This window comes from Pithys albifrons, chromosome 6, assembly GCF_047495875.1.
Source record: "Pithys albifrons albifrons isolate INPA30051 chromosome 6, PitAlb_v1, whole genome shotgun sequence".
In the NCBI taxonomy this organism is placed as follows: domain Eukaryota; kingdom Metazoa; phylum Chordata; class Aves; order Passeriformes; family Thamnophilidae; genus Pithys; species Pithys albifrons.
This window is the reverse complement of record NC_092463.1, coordinates 46199341-46221972: the sequence shown is the minus strand read 5'-3', so window position 1 is coordinate 46221972 and position 22632 is coordinate 46199341. Positions and strand designations below refer to the sequence as shown.

Sequence of the window (22632 nt, the reverse complement as noted above, 5' to 3'; positions counted from 1 at the left end):
TTTTCTATGAATTAGCCTTATATTTCTTGTTGGGTAGATGATTAGACCTATTAACTTAGTCCAAGGTTTTTCTGTGCTAAGCAAGATGTTGAGCAAAATATATCAGACATGACTAGAATAGTTTAGCACACAGTCCTGATCTCAATGATAGAACTGTGGTTTACTGTTGTACTTTGGTGTCAGCCAACTTACTGGATTTACTATGGTCTCACATACTCGTATAATGTGAGATTCATTAAAAAATATGTAACTGACTTGTCTGTGTGAAGGCTGTGGGAATAACTGGTCTTGGGAGTACTCAATGCTGCAGTTATTTGGTGAGTAGAAAAGAGAGGTATTTTACTATAGTGGAACAAGGTATGTCTCCTGGAGTTCCGTGTACAATAAAGTGCTTCTGCAGCCATGAAACTATTTTTCAGTTGTTTGGCAGAGGAAGGTAGGCTGTACTTCACTAGGCTTGCATACTTACATTTACCCAGATGAAGATTAAATAAATGTTGAGTAAATGTTGCTTTTCTCTTTAGACAAGGTGCATTAATGATGCTGGTACAGTAAAGAATGATACACAGCTGCTAATGCTGGGTTTGTACTAGAGACTCAGGATAACTTGGGATGCATTATAGCATCTTCCTGGTATTACTCGTGATACTGGAAGTTTGTGAGGTACACCTAAAGTCTAGGTGAGGAGAATGTACCTCCCGAAGCCTAAAAATAATAGCCTACAGGACAAGTTGTTGATATCTGCCTTAAGAATTGCTATGTAGTTCCTTTCACTTAAGGATATCCTTCTCAGTGTTACCAGAAAATAAGGCAAAAAAAATCACTAATAAGAATGAATTATTTGTGGGAAGTACCAGTGCTGTGTTAGTGTTAGAAAGGAACTGAGCTGAACAGTGAGGAGCAATAAGAGTTACTTGCTGCAGTTTTCAAGTGGGCATTCCTACTTCTTTCTGTGGCATCATTATGCCATTAATTTACTAGGGTGAAGTAATGGGAGTTTCTTTTCAGATGTATTCGTCAATAAATGAGCTGTCAGGGGGATTGTGAACAAATGATCTTTAAGGTCCATTCCAACTCCTTAGCATTCTGTCATTCTGTGATCTTAGGTCTTAATGTCCTTTTGGTTGCCAAAGGGAGATTTTTGGGAGAAGACACTGTCTAGCCAAGAGTCCTGATCTTGTTTCTTTTACAGAAGTAGGGGCAGGATTTTTACCAGAGGTGATCTTGTTCATTAGTGGTAACTAAAACTAAATAAACAGCTTCTTATTTGGGTGTCTTGTGATGGTAGAAGGATTAAGTTTATTAACTTTTGTCTTCTCAAAATGTTCCACACAACAGTAGCAGCATCTAAGGCAGCTCACATCATGGTATGGAATGCATAAGTGCCTTGAAGTATGCAGACTTTGACAGAATATTTCCATGAATATACACTGAGTGATGGCCTTCAATGGGCTTTGTCTGTCATTTGATGACAGACAAGAATTTGGTGCATTGCTGTTTCCTCCACTCAGTGACACTTTTAGTATTGATATATCAGGTTTTCTTCATAATTTCACTGTCTTGAAGTGAGAGTACTTGTAGCTTGCCAATTGCAGTGCAGGGCTGGATGGTAGATGTGCAAGATGTAAGATCCCAATTTTTTTAAAGTATTTTTCTTTTATGCTTTTTCCTCTGTTAGTGTAACATACTTCGTTGCAACTTTCTTCATTTGTCTTGCACATTCATCCTGACTGTAGCATTCTCCTTTAATGTTTGTCAGAGTATAGAAAGAAGTTTGCCTTGTATGAAGTCTTATATGTGTTTCAGTACTTCTTTTGAATAGACTTGTATTTAAAAAAATATAGGAACAATCTGTGAATCACCTGACATTGCTTGAGAATCTGTAGCATGAAATTTTTAGGAGTGTGAAAAATAATGCAGTGTATTATAGTGTAGTATAAACTTTGTCTTCTGTGCATTTATTTTTACTAGTTATCCCTCATAAATTATGTCTTAAGTATCAGCTGCTTCTGGTGTTGCTTTAGTTAATTGCTGTCCCAAACTAAAATTACTTTGAGTGCTGTTCTGATTGAAAATGAGTACTTCTTATAACACTTTGCTTGGGTGGCAGTGCCACTTAACAAACTATTCTCACTAGTTACTTGTCATATCATCAAAAAAGCCTCCTCTTCTTTCATTCGTAATGTTTAAAACAGTGGCTGCTGGGGCAACAACTCCAAAGTCAAAATGTAGGCTTTGTCTCAGTTTTAGAAAACTGTCAGCTGCAAGACTGTCTTTTTTATGTTAAGTAGTAATTTTGAAGTAGTCAAAATCTTTGGCTTCCTGTATGTGATAATGCTACGGAGATATTTCAGGGACTGTTTTATGTGGTATTACAGTTAGTAAAACTCAATAGTTCAATTTCTTGTTTTGATACAAAACTGAAGATTCAGCCAGATAGTGTGAGTGTACCTGAGTATCTGTTATATGCTATGCAAGTGACCAAATTTCTTTGTAGGTTACTACCTGCCACATTCATTCTTCCAGTGATGATGAAATTGACTTTAAAGAAACTGGCTTCTCACAGGATTCTTCGTTGCAGCAGGTGAGTTGAATTCTTAGAACAGCTTAAGTTGCCCTTTCTGTAAAAGCAAATGAAGAGATTTTTTAAAAAAGCAGAGGAACTTGTATTTATCTTGCAAGCAAATGTAAATCCAGAAAGTTTAAAATAAAACTTAGATGGGTGCATGCACACAACTGTGTCTTATCAAACTCTTCGATTCTTTCACTGGTGGTGAAAGGTGGGAGCCGTGTGGCACAAGATTGCCAGTAGGTCCCTCAGAGAGATTGCATTACTTGGCTGGGTAGCTAACCAAAATCTTTCAGATCACACTTCCAGCTGTGTAGTAACTACCTAATCTAAGACTGGCTTTGGTATTTTATGCATCTTCTATAGTTTTATAATAAGTAATTGCTTGTCTAAGTTTGAATTGTGGGTGGTGGCTCAAGTTTTAAGAATCAGATGCATTTTTATCTGACTAAGTGCTTTGTACATGTAAGGTGCACCTGAATGAAAACTTTTTAAGTTGGGTGCTATCTGTAGCAGCTCTAGTGAGAAAGTAAGATCTTCTAATATCTCTGTGCTTTTCATGCATCCCCTTAGTGACCTGCTGTGCCTAGGCAATCCCAGCAGTTCCAGGTAGTTAATCTGGAGAAATGCAGATGGTCCAGTGCTGCTTCTTTCAAGTTTGTCCTGCTGTATACCTCCTCTTTACTTTCTTTTTACTTCAGTTTTCATGGTGCCTTACTCTAAACTTGAGGTTTTGACCATTCTTTTCTTTTCTTTCTATATTCACTGTGTTCAACTTTACCACCTTACTGTGTCCCTTCAGCTACTGCGGGAAGAAACCAAGACAGTTGGCATGACAGCTTTATTCCCCATAATATCTTAGCATTGGCTGACTTTACACATGGAAATAACATTATTAAAAGTCCCTAGAGAATGTGCGATAATTTAGAATTTATAGTCCTGGAAATAAGAGACAAAAACTATTGTTATGGATAGGAGAAGATGCCTACATGTCCCTTAATGTGTATTTGTCCATCTGCTGGCAGCTGACACTGGCATCTTTATTTAACAAAACCAACAGTTGTCAGTGACACTGCATTGAGATGTAAAATGTTGAATGGTTTTGTTCCTCTAGGTATTTAATAGATGCTGCTGGTGTGTGTGCCTGAGACTGATACTGCTAGTGATAATGACATGATAAATATGCAACTGTGCTTTAGTATCTATATATAATCTACTTTTCTGGTTCTTACTATTTATAACTTCATGTTATTTTGAACAAAGACAGCTTTTTCTTTTATATAGTGTCCTGTGTTATTTCACTGTTTCTTTGGGGTATGTTTGGAAAGGTGCTCATTAACATGATTAAAATACAGATTTAACATTTTTTTTATTGAAAGCTGCTATTAGTGTTGCTTTCAAGTTAGTAAATGTAAGACAGGTTGTAGTTGATGTTACCATTCAAAATTCAAAGGTTAAGACTAGCCTTTCTCCTGTCCTTTTATGTTTAGTTTAGATAGACTTTATTTCTTTGGAGCAAAATGGGCAAATAAATTTTAGAGTATTATTAGAATCATTATATCACTGTCGTTGGTCCTGGGGTTGCCAGGCCTTTTCTGATTATCAGATGCAACAAATGACGTCCAATTTTATTGACCAGTTTGGCTTCAACGATGAGAAGTTTGCTGATCAAGATGACATCGGCAAGTGAGTATCACATTTTACTGGCTTTGGCTATAGTCTCGTGAGCTTTCTTACTCTCTTTTTGAGTGTGGTTTTACTGATGATAAATTACAAGCATTTACTAATGTGAGGCAGTTGCCAATCAGTCCTATCTTTTTGTACCATCTGTGTGCATTGATAGAAGCATCTCTGAAGAGCTTGCAGAGGAAACAACAGTTAATCTTTCTAATGTCCTAGTTGTCGCATCATTGAGAACACAGTGCTTGGGAATAAAAAACTAAATTGTATCTCTGCTTTTGAAAGCTATGGCTCTTCGTTGACCTGCTGTTGTTCTGGGGCACTTCAGTTTTCTTTGTCTCTCAAAGTAGTTTTTTTCCCCTGCTGAACCTACATACTGGACCAGATGAATATCTTTACTTCTATCTTTTCCTGGAAAAAATGATAGGAACAATATGTCTCTGAATGTACCTTTCTTTAGGGGACAGTAAGGAAGGGCTTTGTGAATCTACCTTTGTCTGTAAGGTCAAGGCAATTTAGACTTCCTTCTACAAATACCGTAAAAGATGAGGAAATGAGAACAGTCTTGGACAGGTTAAAAAAAACCCAAACAAGCAAAACAAAAACCAGCACACAATAAAATACACCTCCCACAAAAACTGGTATCTTTCCTCAGTTTTAAGTAAACTGATGCCATAAATGGAAAAGGGAACAATGGAGGTTCTTGCTGATGAGAGAGTCGATTGTTATTTTTTTAAGACTTTGTGGTTTGGGATGCAAGAATGTGCAGATAAGAGTGAAAAGCATTACTTCAGGATGGTTTTTAGAAGGGTGTTTTTATCATAAACTAAGACATGTTTAGAAAGTGATGGCTGCATGGAGCTTGTGCATGCCATCTGAGAAGCATTTCTGCCTTTTTATACCACATAGTCAGCTGAGATCAAGATAAAGTAGAGGGAGTAACTTGGGATACTCCTTAACTTTATTAGAAGCAAGTGGATTTTGGCAAGGTTAGGAGTTGGAATTCCTTTAAGTTCATGCCTTTGGAAGTCTGTCTTGGTAGAAAGAACACTTCTTGTTTAAGGAAGTCTCTTGGGATTTGTGGTAGGCACACTGATGATGTACTCATGACTAGAATTAAGCTGTAAATAAGGTTATTTTAAAGTTACGCCTTTTGTGCAAGAACCAATTACACTTCCAGTTACCTGCATTCTGCTGTACTGTAATTCAGATGGTAGCTGGCATAGCAGTTCAGTTGCACTTGAAACTTAAGTTCCTTTAGGCCACTTGGCTTTTTCCCTCCTTCATAATGCATTTAGAGGAAGAGTAGTACGTGCTCTACTGAATGTACTGCTAGACAAAGAATGTATTGACTCTTCTGCAAGTCTGGTAGTATTTTGTATCTTTTCATCCTCTGTTTCCTTCTAAAACACATCCTAGAGATTTAGTTTGCCTAATGACATATTTACTAAGATATGTTCGTAATTACTTTAGTGAAACTGATTGATAGCTTAATATGTGAAGATGTATGAAGCCTAATATATATTTAGTGTTAGGAAAAATATTTTGGTGATTGCTTAAAAAAAACACTTTGGAGAGGTTTTTTGTTAGGAAACAGAACTTCATATTACATTTTTCACTTTGTCACCTCCTGTTGAGAAGGTCCTTTGATAGAATAGTGAAAACAGAGTATATAAGAACTGCTAATGTGATATTTGCAGGATTTGGAGCTCTATCATGGTAGACCATAGTCAGGTTAAGCATTCTTTAGGCCTAGGCTTTTTCCAGTGCATAACAGTACAGTATTTGAGGTTTAGGTATATAATTTCAGTTATACTTGTTTAGTCTTGTTGCCTCTTTATGGTTACTGCAGGGTAGACATGGCACTGTTTTGTGCTCTTGATTAAAATATTTACAGTTAGAAAAATCTCATGAATGCCAGGCCTCCTCCATGTGTAATTTGACTGTTTTGTGTTGGAAACTACTGGCTTTAATCTTCTGTATTTAGATTATTGAAAAGCAGGAAACCAAAGAGAAATTTAATGTCTTCATGTCGTAATAGAAAATCTTGTTTTATTAAATACATCTGCTTTTTTCTTGTAGTGTTTCGTTTGATCGGGTCTCGGACATCAACTTTACCCTCAATACAAATGAAAGTGTAAGTATGTGTTCCAGTGCTGTCAGAAGAATGACTGTCTTAAACTTTGATGTGACCTCAAAGTTTTGGGGGTGGTAATATTTGCTCCTTTTATATGTAATCATTGGAAAATAATTACCCTACCCTATTCCTGTATCATGTGAATTTTTAGTTGGAAGACACTGTTACTGTTCTTGATAGTCAGTATTAAGTGGAATTGCTCCTAACTTGAGTGGCCAGGTTTGAGACCAGGCTTAGGTTTGATTTGTGCAAATTGCACACATGTATTTTAAGACTAGAAGCTATTTCAATCTTACAGTGAGATTATAGCGACAAGAAAGTAAGAAGAGAGACTCTAAACCTAGATATTCTTTGTTGGTTGAGCTGAAATGATACCCCTTACAGAAAATAAAGCTGGAATACTTGGTGATCTGGCTATCTGGGAAGCATTTCGGTGTCATTCCTATATCCTGTTCTTAAACTTGATGGAAACTCCTAACTGTTCTTTGGTCCGCTCACCTTGTTAATAGCCAAGTAAAACAAGCAGCATTGAGTGTTTTCTTGACAAACTTTAAAGTAAGACATTCTGGTTTTCTTCTGCTTTTAGAGAAATATGTAAAGTTCTCTTCAGGATAGTAATATATTTTCATGATGGTTACTAATGTTAAGTAGAATGATCAATCACAAATATGGATTTTACACTTTTGCTGTATGTAGGGCAATATAGCCTTGTTTGAGGCATGCTGTAAGGAGCGGATACAGCAGTTTGATGATGGTGGCTCTGACGAAGAAGACATTTGGGAAGAAAAACATATTGCATTTACACCAGAGTCCCAGAGACGTTCCAGGTAAGAAATGTGTTTTCATCCAAAGAACAGTGTAGTCAGCCTGTAATAATGTACCTGTCCTCTGGTTCAGTCTGGCTGTTCGTATAGATTGTCCAGCATAAATAGGTATTTGCGTTCTGTGGAGAAATGGCCCTCAGTGTTTTGCTTTCCAGCCGTAATTTGCAGAAGATGCACTTCAGCCTTTGTACCTTGTTTTTTTTGTTGTTTTCTTGGGGGAGGCAGGTGGGGGATTTGGGCTTTTATTGTTTGTTTGGGGGTTATTTGTTGTTTTTTTGTTGGTTTTCTTGTTGTTTCTTTTCTTTCCTGCTGCTTGTTTTTTCCCTCTCCTTTTAAACCTGCTTAGCCACTTTTGCCTCAAATGAGGCAGCCCAGCTCCACAGCTCTGTGCACTGGCCTGTCCTCTCCACAGTGTGGTTCTGGACAGAGGAAAATGCATTGAAGAGAAAGATGGATTGAGGGGAAGGGGCATCTGGTCCTCAAAGCTCAGGGCTGTGCAGCCTCCTTCAGTACCTGTTGAAAGCCTCTTTATGTGATCAAGTGAAAAATCTTAAACCTTGGGGTTTTTTGAGAGAGAAATGAGAGGGATACTAATAGGTAAAAATTATACCTCAGGTAATCTGTCAGAAAAAATTGTTGTGGTAATTCTCTTCAGCCTCAAACACTCCAGTATTTCATACTGCCCAGGGTATGATACTAAAAGCAGAATTTAAAATGTCTCTTTGTCTTTGAAGTTCGGGCAGTACAGACAGTGAAGAAAGTACAGATTCTGAAGAAGAGGATGGAACTAAACAAGACTTGTTTGAATCACACACCAATACAGAGGACAAAATGGAAGTAGACTTAAGTGAACGTATGTAGCTTTTTTTCCCTACTGCTCTGGGTTATAGAGAATTGTTAGATACAGCAGTCTGATTTTGTAGGAGTTTCCTTCTTTACTGTTTTTATTCCAACTGTCTTAAGTAGTCTTTCCCACTTGCAACTGGGCATGCAAATATTGGGAAGTTTGAATTCCTTACATGTCTTGAATTACTTACTGCTTTTAATATTCATGTTGCCGGTCTTCAGGAGGGGAAAAAAGAAGAGTAATCAGAAAGGGAAGGATTAAGTGTACTGATTCCGAAATACTGAATTCAAAACTAATAGATCGTTAATCTCCAAACCTGAAAGACGGTGGTTTTTATTGGAAGCCTTTCAGACCAACTTTTCATCTAACAATGCTCTTCGAAAAGATTTCCCACAGAATCTAAGTGGATTTGCATTGTTCTGGTTTCATATGTGAATGAAAGGTGCACATCAGGAGACTCTTACGTGGAGTCTTAACTGGTGTAGTTGTTTGAAAAGTTTTCACATTCACATCAGGACTAAACTGGCTTTAGTTAAATTGGCAGTGTCTGTAGGTAAAAGCCCTGTGTTTATCTAGACTGTAAGGAATTAAATGAAAATAGAAGGAAAAGTTAAGGGTTTTCTTTTCTTTTGTCAGATTGGTGTCGTTGGCATCTGTGTGTCAAACAAGTTTTGATCCATGTGGGTCTCCTCCCATATCTGCCTGGGTTGGAATTTCTAATTGCTAGTCAGAGCTTCCTTTTCAGCCTGTTTTTTTGTATGTAAGTGTTAATGAAAAACATGTTTCCCTTGGGTAGGTGAAGTATTTTGAATTGACCTATCCTAAATTAGATGCTATTAAGTCACAGTTGCTCCAAAATTTATAATACCAATAAATATTTTAAGTTGTAAAAAGACTTAAACTTTTCTGAAACTTAGCAGTGGTGTTAGTGCATGAGAAATTATTTAAGGAAATTGAAAAAGGGAAAACTCTTCAGATTTTTGTTATTATACAAATTAGTTTTGAAAAATGGTAACATGTCGATGTTAAAGAATAAAGTGGGGTTATACTTGTGATCTAGTATGATTTAGTAGGTTTGTTCTTCAGATAAACTTTATCTTTTTTTAGCAGAGTACTCCAAGTTACTGATCTTAAAATTCTGCCTTACTAGCAGAATTTTCCTTTTAGGGAATGCATCCATTTTTTAACAGGATAATAGAGGATTTTTCTGCATGTCCTTTGAAGCCTTTTTAGAAATTTTGCTTTCTCTTTTTGGAATGTGCAGAGAATCAGTGTTGTTAGGCTTATGTGCATTCATGATCTTTATTTAAATTTGTTCCTAATGAACTTCTTGATGGTTTTTCAGCACCTAACTGGTCAGCAAATTTTGATGTACCAATGGAGACTGCACATGGTGCTAGTCTGGATTCTGTTGGGTCTGGTGTGTGGAGTACTGAAGCACCTGTGCCAGCAAAAGAAACTGGCTGGGCTTCATTTTCTGACTTCACATCCTCTTTGAGGTAAGAAAGTTAGTTATTCAGGGTAAAGTTTGGTTTCCTTGGGGTGTCCAACTCTACACAAGCCTGTGTTGATGATGTTCTGGTGGAATTTGAAGTGGATGGAAAGTGTCCAAAGGGTCCCATGCATTCTAACAGCATGTCTTTGTATGATCTACCTCATAGCAGGCTTTTGTAGGATGGGTGAATATTGGTGTCATTGTTTAAGGGTTTTTATGAACATTTGGGTCCTTTAATATTGGTCTCTGACCAAAATGTGAACTGTACTTTTATTCTTTATTTTTTAGTGTAGCTTGAACATACTGAAGGGTTGACAGTGAACTGTTGAATGTAAAGGTCATAAAATATCTATGATGATTCTGTTCTATGGATGCTAAAAAGAAAATAGGTTTGAGTGTTTGGTTTTTTGGAGGTGGGGAAGTTTGCTTTTGGTTTTTTTGAAATTTATGTAGCTGAGCAGTTGTGACAACTGGGGTAGGCAAGTTCTGCACTATTTTGACAACAGTGGAGATAATGCTGTTCTTTCTTGGATTAAACTCTGCACAAAAAGTAACTGAAGTCTTGTGTACGTACCTAATCATGTAGATGTAAATTTTGAGTTGCCAAATATTAGCAGTCAGGAACTGATTTCTTCTCAAATCAGAAGACTTTGCTTTTCTACATTTGATTTTTGATTTTCTCTCTGGGCGTTTAAACAGCTCAGATACAAAAGTATGATTTTTCCAGCATGAAACAGTGTATTTTTTCATGCTTGAGGCAGGTAAATTGGTAACCAAATTAAGGGTTTAGAAAAAGAAGACCTGGAGTTGCCACATTACTGGTTAGAAAAGTTTTTCAAGTGGCCAAATCTTGTCTTTTGAGTTCCTTAAGAATGAAAGACTTGTAGCTGTACTGAATATACGGTTATGTAGTGGAATCAGTTTTGTAGTGAAGGATGACTGCATTGGCAGTCTCAACAGAGAACCATCTTTCAAGTTGCAAAGAGTGCATTTAAAAAATCAGTTAAAAATATTTCACTATTACTTATAATCTAACCAAATCAAACAAGTAAAAATAAAAGGACCATCCAACATCCCCAGCTCAGTTCTGGTGGATTGTGTGATACTAAACTTCTATTTAGCATGTCTCTCCAAGAGTCCTGCAAACAAATTTGCTGTCTTTTAGTTTCACTGGAGTTCTAGGCCTTACAGCTTTGATTGAGAACTAATACTGTTTTAAGAACACTTCATTCTGCTATTCAGATATGTTTCTAAAGCTTTTTTACTGTATTTGAAGCTCAAAAGATTCCTTAAGAAGTAATTCTCCCGTGGAAATGGAAACAAACACAGACCCAGGCGATCCCTTGAGTGCAAATGTAACTGCTATTGCAGCACAGCTGGAGAGTAAGTATGCTGCAGGCACAAATGGAGATTGCTGAATTGTAGGAGTTGTACCTGAGAAACATCTCCCTGAACTTTAAAATTTTAGGTTTCCAGAGGTCTCTTCTCTGGTTCTGATGTTATTCTGCCTGGTAATGAAAGTTACCTTTCAAAGAGTTTCTGAACTACTTAAAATAGATTTCCAATTTAAAACATGAGGCACTGTTAATGTTACCTCTAAAAAACCTACATATCACAAACAGAAATGCATTACAAAGAAGCAAAGTTTGTTCTGTCAGGGAATCCTCTCACCTCTGTCAGCACTTAGCTGAGCTGATGCCCAAGAAGAGTGGGAGCCTCCAGTCTTGTCCTGTGTGGCAATAGGGCAGTAGCCTCAATGTGTTCAAATTTCTCCTTCCTGCTCATTCATTTCCAAGCCATCTTCACTATGCACACACTAATTTTTTGTTCTATGTATATAAACTGGTTAAAGGACAAAAATATTTTAATGAACTTTTAAAGTTATATATCATTAACAGGCAGAACAAAAAGTGCAGATGAGAAGTTCAGGGAGACTGGACTTTCCAAAGGCTTGTCTGTGTCAAATTTGTGCTGTGTGGACTTGTTTCATGAATTTGACTGTACAGAAAAATAACTCTTCAGCGTAATCCTACTGAAGTCTTGTTTAGGCAAACCTGTTGCAGTAACCATTGTCAGTCTCAATCACTAACGTGGCTTGTAAAATGAAAAAAAAAGTTACAGACTGGCTTTTTCTTAAGCCATCTGTAAGTAGTACTTATGCTCTCTATATCTGTGTGTGGCACTTGCAGAAAGGTGACTCTAAAGAAGAATTCAAGAAGTGAACAAAATTGCAGAAATACTGTTCTGGTTATATTGGCTTACATGCTTGCTTATGAAATAGAAACATAGCTAGCCATGTAGTAAACTACTACTGTTTATACTTGTAGCTCCAGGAAGTGTTGCTATGGAGGCCAGCTCTGATGGAGAGGATGATGCAGAAAATGCAGACAAGGTAACTGAAACAGTCATGAATGGCAGCATGAAGGAGACACTGAGCCTAACTGTAGATGCTAAAACTGAAACGGCTGTTTTCAAAAGGTAAGAATACCTATTTACTGTGTTCCCACTTTGTGAAGTAAACACTGCTGATGGAACACTGTCCTTAGAAAAGAGTTCTTTGTATGTGGTAATTCCCGAGGCTTTACCTAGAAACCAATCAAAGTAATGGTTTTGAAATTTTACTTCTACTTAGTTACTGTAACATACAACTTTGTTTATCAAGCCTTAGTTTCAGTGGAAGGTTATTAGTGGAAGACTGACTCAACTTTTGACCCTGATGCACATTATTGTGCGTTTTTCGTGTACAGTTCTTAATTTCATATCAGAACGAAGCTTTTTAAATTTTGCACAGAATTCTTACATTTGGATTGGAATTTCATTCTTCTCATCCAGAAGGATGGAGGACAGAAGTTGAAGGCCAGCTGGGCACTGCTCTTGAGAGCAGCTCATCAGACACTTGGGGTGATCACTGTTGGGGTTATGCATGATGGTGTTGAATCTGTTCTGGACTATAGGTGGCACATAGAATTCTAGAATAACCAGAAGAACAACTCCTAGAATTTGGTATCTTCTGATACCAGGTGCATGATTCAGGAGTAAGTGTCTTACAATATGATTAAATTCTATATTACATATACCAGCATTTTGATCCTTTTATGAGAATAAAGCACATTTCAGTTTTGTCTACTTAATCCCATCTACTAACGTCTTGTGATTTTAGATTATTGATAAAGTGTTTTTTATTTAGTAGCTAATACTTATGTAGGGAATCAGAGACTACAGTCTGACCTGCAAAAGTTTTGCCTTTATTAATTGAAGCTGGTGTGTCCTGCCTCCACCTTGATCTTAAAATAATTGGAGCATACTTCTAGCATTTTGACCCACAATCCTCTTGTCATTCTTTTAGAATAACTTCCTAGTATCTGTCCCTCTTCTAGCTTTAAATATTGAAAAGAAATTGTTTGTCTTTCAAGTTTCTTAAAAAAGTCCAACTGTTTGACTTAAGTAGAAAAAGCTTTTCCAGTGTTAGACCTTAAATTGCCTGTCATTTCAATGAATTTTACTTTGTCCTGTTAGTGGTAGTAGATAATTCCTGAACCATCCAAAATGAATAGAACTTGAAATATAGCAGCTTCCGTTCACTCTTGCTTCCATCGTTTTGATTATCTGATTGACTTAACTTTGGATGTTTTTCAGTACAGAGGAGGGAGCATTTATGACTGCACAGTGATTATAAATCGAATGGCATTGATGGAGGAATTGAACCAAACCAGTTTAGAGAAGTATTGGGACTTTGTGCAGACTGATGTGACATGAAACCATAGGCCTTGCTGATCGAATGATAAATGATGCATCTGCTGTTCATTTTATTCTGTGTTTTGGAGAATGTGTTTATATGGTCTTCACTCTTAGATGTTAGATAGTTATAGTTTGATCTATTTATCCATGGTGTCTTTAAACTTCTCCTCAAAGTGCTTTAGCTCACATGCGCTTTGAAGTTCTGTGACTTCTTATACTGGTGCAAAAACTAATATGAGGAGACAGCATGTGGTGGGAGTTCCTGCCTGCCTTCATGGAATTACCTGGTTGAACTGTAGTTAAAAGGGCATAGAGGTGCAAAGGGAGGCAATATCATAGAATTGCCCAGGTCAGAAGGGACCTTGAAAGATTATCTGGTCCAGTCTTTTGTGGGAAATGGAGCCCAGATGAGATTATCTGGCACTCTGTCCAATTGCTTCTTTAAAACTTCCAGCAATGGGGACTCCGGGATCCTGATTTGGAAAAGAAATGTTAAGGAAACATAGAAGGGGGCTCAAAGATGAGGTCTTAAATACCGAGACTGTTCTACTCTGATAGAGAAGTGTGGCCTCATACTGAGCAATGCTCAAGTGGCTTTTTTGAATCAGTATGCTGGGTAAAGTCTAGATTAAGGGACAATTAGAGTAATGAGAGGAGGTCCTACTCTGGCCTGTTCACCTGGCAAAGTGGATGCTTCCAGACTTCAGCTTTATCTAGATTTCTGTCAGTAGAAAATTGATGATATTGAAGTCAGTGTTGAGGGGAGGAGGAACATTATAAGCACAGTAGTGAATTTGTGGAAAGCTGCAAAGGACAAAAGTGTGACTTCTGAACTTAGTTCAGAATGAAGAATGGGAAGGAAGAATGCTAGCAGAGACTACCTCTTTAAAAGTAAAAAAATTAGGACACCACTTGTGATGGTGATGGTGACAAGTATTTTATTTGGAATTAATACAAGCAGTATCAAGACAAATGAGATGGGCAGATTAGTTGGGGAAAACTTGATGAGAGATTGCAATGCAAAAGACAGTATTTTTACAGGCTCTGCAGATAGAAGGAGGAAAGAGAAGGATTCATTGAAATTTAAAGGATCCGTGGAAAGGAGAACTGTGAGAATAGGAAGAAAACCAACAGAGGAGATTGACACTTCTTGCATAAATAGATTTGTTGCCACAGAGGTATAAGATTGATGTTTGTGTCTACTTCAGAGCTACCTTATAACTCTCTCTTGCAGGTATATATGGTCAAATTTGTATTTCAGTACACTCATAATGGTGTGACTGAGGTGGAAGAGGGTGGAATAGAGAGGCAGAAAAGCTTTGGTTTAGAGGCAAAACAGAAGCTTTGTTTGCTAATGACTTCTGGGGCTTCCTGCTTACATAGTAATGTCTTATATAGTGTGAGTGTACTGCTTTTTCACTGAACTTTGATTTTGTCTCCAAGAGGAAATTTGTGAAATAGATTGGGCTGCAGTCATGTAACCCATGTATCATATTCACTGTGGAGTTATTAGACAGTTTAATATCTAAGATGGTAATGAGTTAATAGTTCTGCTAATATGTTTCATGGGCACATTTTATTAATGCCAGTTTCTGAGGGAATCTTGAATTTCTTTTATACTTTCTTCCATTTTTGCATACTTCTGGCTTCAGAGTGTTGAAATCCTATCGGTATGTATAGTCAAGGATCATGGCTGTGATTGTTCCCACTTCAGGCATCATGCACATTCCTTATTTTCTTTCTGATCTTATTTTCAATAACTGTGTCCTGCCATTTTATCCAGTCAGATTTTAATGGATGTAAACACCAGTGCATCATTAGGTGTTTGTGAAGTCTAGAGCCATGTGCTTGATCTTCATTTTTCAATCATAACTTAAAATCCATTTGCATGTGAAATATGGACCCGTCTCTGTTTTCTCTTGTTGCCTGAAATTCTCTATAAGTAAACATTAAAGTAAATAAATTAAATTACTACTGTTTTCTTTTTTACTTTTTGTTCTTTTTTTAAGTGAGGAAGGAAAATTGTCTACCTCGCAGGATGCTTCTTGTAAATATGTAGTAGAAGAGAATGCAGAGGTTGCAGAAGAGGTCCCTTCAGCTCCTCAGCCTACTAACAGCAGTCCAGAACAGAGGTAACTGCACACAAGGAGGCTTTCAATCTTCTAAATAGCAGCTTGTTTTTCTGATGGGATTGACCTAAAGAGAGTGAGTTTAGCTCAGTCTAAATGTGTACTTACATAATTTTTAAAAGTTACACTTTCTGTTGATTCTAAGACTCTTGAGTCATCAAAATGTATTTGTCTTGCAGGGAGTTGTAAATATCCCCATTCTGTTTTGTGACAATATTTTCAAGTTAGAATAGTGAATTGATGCACAGAACTCTACTGCATGTTCTGATTATGCTGTATGCAGGCTAAAAAGATGTAAGCATGTTTGAAAAATTTAGTCTTTTTTCAGACTTGTTTATGAGCCAGTATGTGACTAGCTCCTTTCTACTAACTTTCTGCTCTACATAAATCTCGAACTTCATCAAGAAGTGGATTCTAATCAGGAAAAAAACAGTGGGAAACCCTGTTGAAGTGGGAAACCCAAAAACTCTCTCACAGCCTCTTCTGGAGGTATTGTCCTTATCAAGACCATATTTTTTTGATGCCGATAAGCATTAAAATGTAGGGAAGAAGTCTTTGGGTACTGGGTAATTACTTTTTGAGCAAAGATGCTTGTCTAAACCAACAGAGGGCTCTCAGAGCTAGCAGTTTGTTGGGTTGCTTTTGCATTGCAGGAAGTCTCAAGGAACTACTTTCATTGAAACCATGTAGCTTCATCAAAGCTCAGTACTTTCTCTAAAGGTGGCTGTCGCAGTAGATCCTCATAAGCACAGTATAAGTTTCAAAGTTGTGCTTTTGGGGCTCCATGTATGTATGACTAGTGGAAGGTGTCCCCTAGCTGGGTCTCTGGCAGGGGCGAGCAGGAGTAATGTCTGCTGGGAGCCCAGTTCTGTCCTGGACCAGTGACTGTCATGCAGACTGTCACACTTCTGTCCATGCAGCACTTGTTTCTTACCTTCCAGGTTTCTCTAAAATGTTTGCTTTTGTCTAGTGCTGTCTCTTTTCTAATATGTACATATGTCTTTAAAAAAGTGTTTTTGTAGCTTAGCAGCCAAAGACTTAGCTAGGGGGCTCCTGCTGGTCATGTGCATGTAGAGCACGGACCCCAGAGTGGTTTCTATGTGATGTCCACCATCAGAGAACAGGAGTTACAGGTAACTTTTCTCCTCTGTGGTTTCAAGCAGTATTTGCAATCTTTTAGGGAATCTTCAAATGTATTCTGTAGACTTGCAATGAATGGAAGTTGAGATTTTTTTTTTGCCCTTGTTGCTTGCATATTTTTAACATTTTCATGCACTGATTTGATCTCTTTGTGCTAGTCCAGAGCAACTGAGCCTATGTTACAGTAAACTTCTCTATCTAGATGTGTATATACTGTTACTATATTCCCTTTTTTAGGTTTGCTTCTTGTTTTCCTCTGTGCTTCCTGAACTTTTCATCCTAATGGACTGTCATTCAAAGTGTTTGTAAAATGGCTTTTCATAGATTAGATTAGTAACTAAAGTAGTTTTATAAGATGCTGTTGTTTTTCTGTTGTGTCTCCTGGTATCACATTTTGCCTTGCAGAATAAGATTTGAATAAGTATCAGGAGATCAGGAATGTGCTTTTTATTAGTGATTCTCTCAGCGATATCTCAGAGACTACTTAGCATACCTGTTAATGAAGATCAGACACTTCAGTGGTGTGCTCAGTTAATTGAGTGGTATGCTTAATTAGGCAGTAAAGACTGCAGAAGATAAATGGGATGAGGATCTTATTAGCATGTTTCCTCTTTTCAACTCATGAATTATGCTACACATGATCTGGGGTTGGTTTTTTGGTTTTATTTTTATTGTACCTACCTGAATTCTTATGAACTTCTGTTGTATACTTACATCTTTTTTTGGCTTCTTAGGACTGATCAACACACCCATTTAGGAGAGGCATCTGTTAATGGCCCTGTATGATATGTGATGTCTGCTACCTTGGCTGAAGAGGAAGAACTGATGTCCAGGTGTTTGTTTCTTGAAGATTTCATCTAGACCCTGTTGAAGCCAGTCACTGCTGCACTAATTTCGCAAGGAATCAGGACCAGCAACATTTATATTCTAGATTTTAAGACATTGTACAGAAATTCATAAGTGTAAAAATATTGCACATTGAAAAATACCAATAATTTTTGCGTATGTTTATATTGTATTGTTCTAAATAATGGGGGGCCTGTGAAATAAGATCCTGCTACCCATGTAATGATGACAGTAGTGTTACTATAGTTAAAATGGCTGTAAGAATAGTTTTATAAAAAAAGTGAATACAAAAATCTAATGTATTTGAGACATAACTATTTGACGATTAGTGTGACCAAAGTATTTAGCAGTTTTCTTACATTTTTCACCTTGTAAAAAAGAAAAAGAAAATTCATGTTTTTTCTGAAACTGAAATGCCCTATAAATGTTATTTTGGTTGTTTTAGCTTACAAAAGTGATTTAAATAAGAATTTTTTGGTGTTCAACATTTTACAACAAGTTTTTTAATTGGTAATTGTTTTCTGTGTTCAAAACAGATCAAAAAATGTAAGTCTATTGGTAGAGATTTTAAGTATTTATTGCAACAGCTTAGTTGACAAATTGATGTTACTGTAAAGCCATATGTTCTGTTAAGTCTAGTTTGCTTGAAACAAAACCTTACAGGTGAAACACTAGAATATTTGGAGTGCACATGGCTTGTTGTGTTTAAGTGGTTCACCTGCCTTTTAAACAGTTCACCCAGATTTAGTTTAATACCAAGCATTATACAATGGAACATTTCAGAACAATCTGCGTATTTAAAACGCTATAATCCTTTTAGACAAGTCAAGAACATGAAATGCCCGTGCTGCTAATGTAATTACAGTACATGCATTTTAAAAGTAAATAGTGTTTTTAATACAAATTTTGGCAGCAGAGCATGTTAATTGTTAATTTCACTGTACTGATCTGTGTGAAGCTTTCATTTGTATGTTCTAAACCAGTTTTTTCACAGCTGGTTTGTGTATATATATAGTGATTATGGAAACTAATTCTGTGTAATTTATAATTTTCTATGTCAGTGTAAAAATCCAACAGCCTTCTCAAACAAACAGAAGCAATATACTGTATATTGCCACATTGTCTGGTGAAAGGGTTAACATACTCCTGCACTTTTAGATGCAAATCCATTTTTGTTTCTGTAATATCCATTTATTTTTTACATCATTTGTTTTCCTGACCAGTATTTAAAGCCAAAAGGATACTCTAAACAATGGCCAATGATTTATTTTAGAAGGCGTCCCAAGCAACGTGCCTAAACATTACATTGCATACAGAAATAAAAAAGCCCCATGTGTATGTCATTGCCCTTATTGCTTTCTCTCTTGGATTTTCTGGAAAGTTCAGTTCACTCATCATTGGAAATTTTTACAGACTGATCAGTTGTGTAAAAATTGAGGGGAAACCCCACAATATCATAGATGAAATTGATAACTATGGTGGCCCTTTTATTTGTATTTCATAAATGATGAAATCCAGTCACTTTCTAAGCTGTTTCTTTTTCAGTTAGGAATTACTTCCAGGTGAGTTTGACCAAAAACGTTTTGTATGTTAGCTTTAAAGTTGGGAGGTGTCCTCTTGTCACATTCTGAACTGTTCTTGAACAAGTGGTTCTGGAAACAAAACTGCTCATTTCAACACATGAATTGCAGTCAAGTAGAAATTCCAAATACAGGTCAGCAACATGTTGGTTTACATAAGTTTGATGCTTGTAAGGAGTAAAACTTTTGTACTTTCCAATGGAGCTGTTTGTCCCTTGCTATCAAGTTGATTTATCTGGCTCTACATAGCCATGAAAGCTGGAGAACATAGTAGTTGAAACTGAATTTCAGCCCTGTTGCCTGCAGTTTCAGCAGTCTTCTAGTGTTTATCCTTCTGCTAATCAGCTGTCTTATCAGTCCACTATCCAGTTCACATTGAGCTTAAAAATTGAAACCTATTTTCTGTCCCCCCTCCATTTCTGATAAGTGCTATCAGCTGAGTGGAGATGTGGGAAGTGCTGAGTGGAATTCACCCTTCATTGTAGTTTGCTGTCTAACTAAAGGGTGCATTAGAAAGAAACTAGGTTGAATTACCTAAAGCTGATTTGAGGGTTCTTTGTTACTGTTTATTGTTGATTTTAATAGTTTCTGTGGAAGGTGAGATTTGATGTATTCTGAGCTTGTTTTGAGGAAATGTAGGGTGCATTTTACACACTAGTATTTGTACAAGGAATCCTGAACTTGAAGGGAAAGCTTTGGAGGTGTTTGGGGGTGATGGACAGGGTGTATGAGTGTGTGTACACACATACATGTACACCCCTTCTGCCGTCTTTTATCAACTCTGCTGTTGATGTGCTGCTCATGTAGCCTTACAAAGGTTTGAACACTGGGAGAATCCTGAGGGGCTGTTTACCCATCCTGTTCAATCCACTTTGTCTTGCGTGCAACGGAATTTAAGTCTTCTTTATGAAAAGGTATTCTAATGCATTTGCAACATGTACTAAAGAGTAATACCTTTGTACAGGTTTGAGTTCCTACAGTGTATTTAGCAGCAATTGCTAAGAAACAATCTTAATTTCAAGGGTTTATACACTGCCACATTCACAGTGCTCGTCGAAATTGGCGAAGACTCGGTCACTTCAAACTAAGGAGAACAGTGATGTCAGTGGATATCAAAGGGCAATGGATTTAACCCTCAGGACTTCGCTGGTAAAGGATCTTTGCTCAAGCAGGAGTGTGTTTTGAAAGTGGCTAGACCAGTAATATATGCAGTATCTCATTGCCTCTTCACACCTGGCAAGTAGTAGATGAATCATGCTTTCTTGCCCAGCTAATCCATTAATTTTAGTTGTAAGCCCTGTACTAGATTTATAGCAAGATTACTCCATTTCAGTAAAAGTAGAAGCCATCATCTTGACTAACTTTGCTGTTGATTGAGCAGGCATTCACCCTGTTCAGTGAGTTGACAACGCAGTCACTGAGAAGACAATAGGGTAGTTGAAAAAATCTGATTGTCATTGCACATGCAATTCAGTGTGACCATGCTCTTGGCAGAAGTCTACATTTTTGCACCTCTTAAGTCTTGTATCTACCTCTTGAAAATATTGAATTCTGTGTTGTCATCTGCGTAGTTCTGTGGAAACCTATTGTGACATGCATTCTTTGTGTGAAATCCGCTAAAGAGTTATGAAAGACTTGTGAGGGAGATGAATCAGTTTGTTACTGTCATTCATTATAAACTTACCTGCCTGTTTAAATTAGAGTTACTTTCCTTGGAGGTTATTTTGTTTTCTGACATATGTCTTAAACAGTTATATCAGGAAGTATTTTCTGTATATAACTGGCTCTATCAATAGACAATAACTTCAGACTGTCTCAGAATAAATAGTGCTTTCTTGAGTGTAGTATAAGTGTTTTGAGTTTCATTATAAAAGTGTATTGTTTCCCAAACCATGGTGGAAAATGGCAGTTATTGCAGCAGCAACAAACCTTTTTTTGGTAAAGTTTTTAATATTTGTCTTTTAGTTTCTGCATCTTACTTGCTAACAGGTAAGGATTTGGCATCCTTCCATTTCATTCTTGTTTGAACATGTAAGGTTAAAGCATGGAGGAAGACTAAGGCAATAATTTTTTTAAAAAAAAGTATTTTTAGCAGAAAAATAGAGGCAACTTCCTGTCTGCTTTAGCTAGGATGGTTCACAAAATATTTTGAACTTGCTTACACCTTGCTTAGCTGTTTGTTTCAAATTGTTCCAGGCTTGTGATTTGCGCAGTGTTTAGGCTTGGTTAATGACTTGTATGTAATCACACTTCTCCTTATGATTTCTCAGGGAAATCTGTGCTACTTATTCTTCTGCCACAAGCTGAAGCAGTAACGAGACCTGAACTTTACCTTGTGTTTTGCTATTAGTGTCTTTCAGAATTTCTCTCAGATGAGTCTGGGCTTAGTGTTTGCATATTTTTTGATTGAAGAGGGGAACTTTTTCTGTATTTTTATCTTCTCTAAATCAGTCAATACCTTACAAAATGAGGTAGGATCCCTTTAGTTTATTTTCCTGGCCATAGCTTAAATGCTGTAATTCTGATTCTGGGGCATTCTACAGAAGAAGCATTTCCCCTTCTCATTCTGGATCTCAGAGGTGTGTGTAGTGTGGGTGCTTTCCTGTGGTTTGTGTTCCCTGTGTCTCAAAACATGGATTCTGAAGACTATTTTAGATCATAATTGTTTGTTGGCGTACAGTAAGAAAACTAAATCTTGCCTAGCTGTGGTTGAGTAGATTTTATCCCTCATGTCTCATGAGACTCAGTTCACCCATTTGTACAGGGAAAGTTTATCTGGTTATCTGCTTACTTTGATGTGTGGATAATAATTAGTGATTAAATTGGTGATTTATTTTCAAGGAACTAACAGACATACTTCATTTTTCCAGTTGGAACCTGGGCCTGTTATAAATCTGTTGGATCTGCTTTTGAACTCCACTGTGTGCTGCTTTCCTGTCTTTCTTAACTGGAAGCGTTCTTCCATTCCTCACTTATACACCAATTATCTGTCAAAGGTTGTCACAATTTCACTTTGGGTAATGCACTAACCTGGTTCTTTTGCCAGGACACTGAAGCCTGACTGCACACATTGCAAGTAAAACCTGCTTTTCCTTACACCAAACAGAATTAAGTGTTGGGAAAATCCTTTGCTATTTTTCCAAATAAAGGAGTTGATTGTCTTCTGCTTATTCTTGTATCAGACAGAGGCACGAGATTGCAAAGATTAGCCTCCTGATTCTGCTGGAACTCAAGTGACCTTGTTTCTTTTGTTGTTGGGAGTTCTCCGCAGCACCTTTCTTCCTGTATCTTTATAGAAACAGTTGTTATTAATGCTGTATTTGATAAAAAGGCTTGTTCTTCTGTAGTGCCTGCTAAACTATCCTGGAGTCTGCTTTCAGGTGGCAAGGGCTCTGCTTTGGAGGGAGCCATAGTGAACTGTGCATACTGGTGAGAAAAGGGAGTAAGCAGCAACTACAAGATATTCATGGGACTGCAATCCTGTTGTTCCTCTAGTCCTTTCAGACTAAAGTAGTTTGAAGAGATAGTGGGGCTGAGGAAGCATGCCACTTCTTAGTGCTGGTACTGTTCATGTTTGGTTTGAAGTACTCTGAGGTTGCTGAACTTGGGACGTGGTGGGTGACTTCCTGATAAATGAAATTGTTTCA

The 22632-nt window shown here is 37.2% G+C and overlaps 1 protein-coding gene across 5 annotated transcripts in view; it reads left to right on the top strand.

The window, feature by feature from the left end:
- The window catches only part of PPP6R3 (protein phosphatase 6 regulatory subunit 3), a 55959-nt gene extending 35130 nt beyond the window's left edge, over window positions 1-20829 (top strand). For 2 of the 5 annotated variants that reach the window (XM_071558694.1, XM_071558691.1), the window contains 11 exons: window positions 2498-2584; window positions 4158-4255; window positions 6332-6386; window positions 7083-7213; window positions 7945-8063; window positions 9403-9556; window positions 10829-10935; window positions 11880-12030; window positions 14943-14960; window positions 15300-15422; window positions 17294-20829. In XM_071558694.1, the coding sequence (XP_071414795.1) occupies window positions 2498-2584; window positions 4158-4255; window positions 6332-6386; window positions 7083-7213; window positions 7945-8063; window positions 9403-9556; window positions 10829-10935; window positions 11880-12030; window positions 14943-14960; window positions 15300-15422; window positions 17294-17345 (1095 nt within the window). In that variant the 3' untranslated portion in view covers window positions 17346-20829. The remainder of the gene's footprint in view (window positions 1-2497; window positions 2585-4157; window positions 4256-6331; window positions 6387-7082; window positions 7214-7944; window positions 8064-9402; window positions 9557-10828; window positions 10936-11879; window positions 12031-14942; window positions 14961-15299; window positions 15423-17293) is intronic. The other 3 variants (XM_071558695.1, XM_071558696.1, XM_071558693.1) reach the window with 3 other exon arrangements.
- The last annotated feature ends 1803 nt before the right edge of the window (window positions 20830-22632 follow it).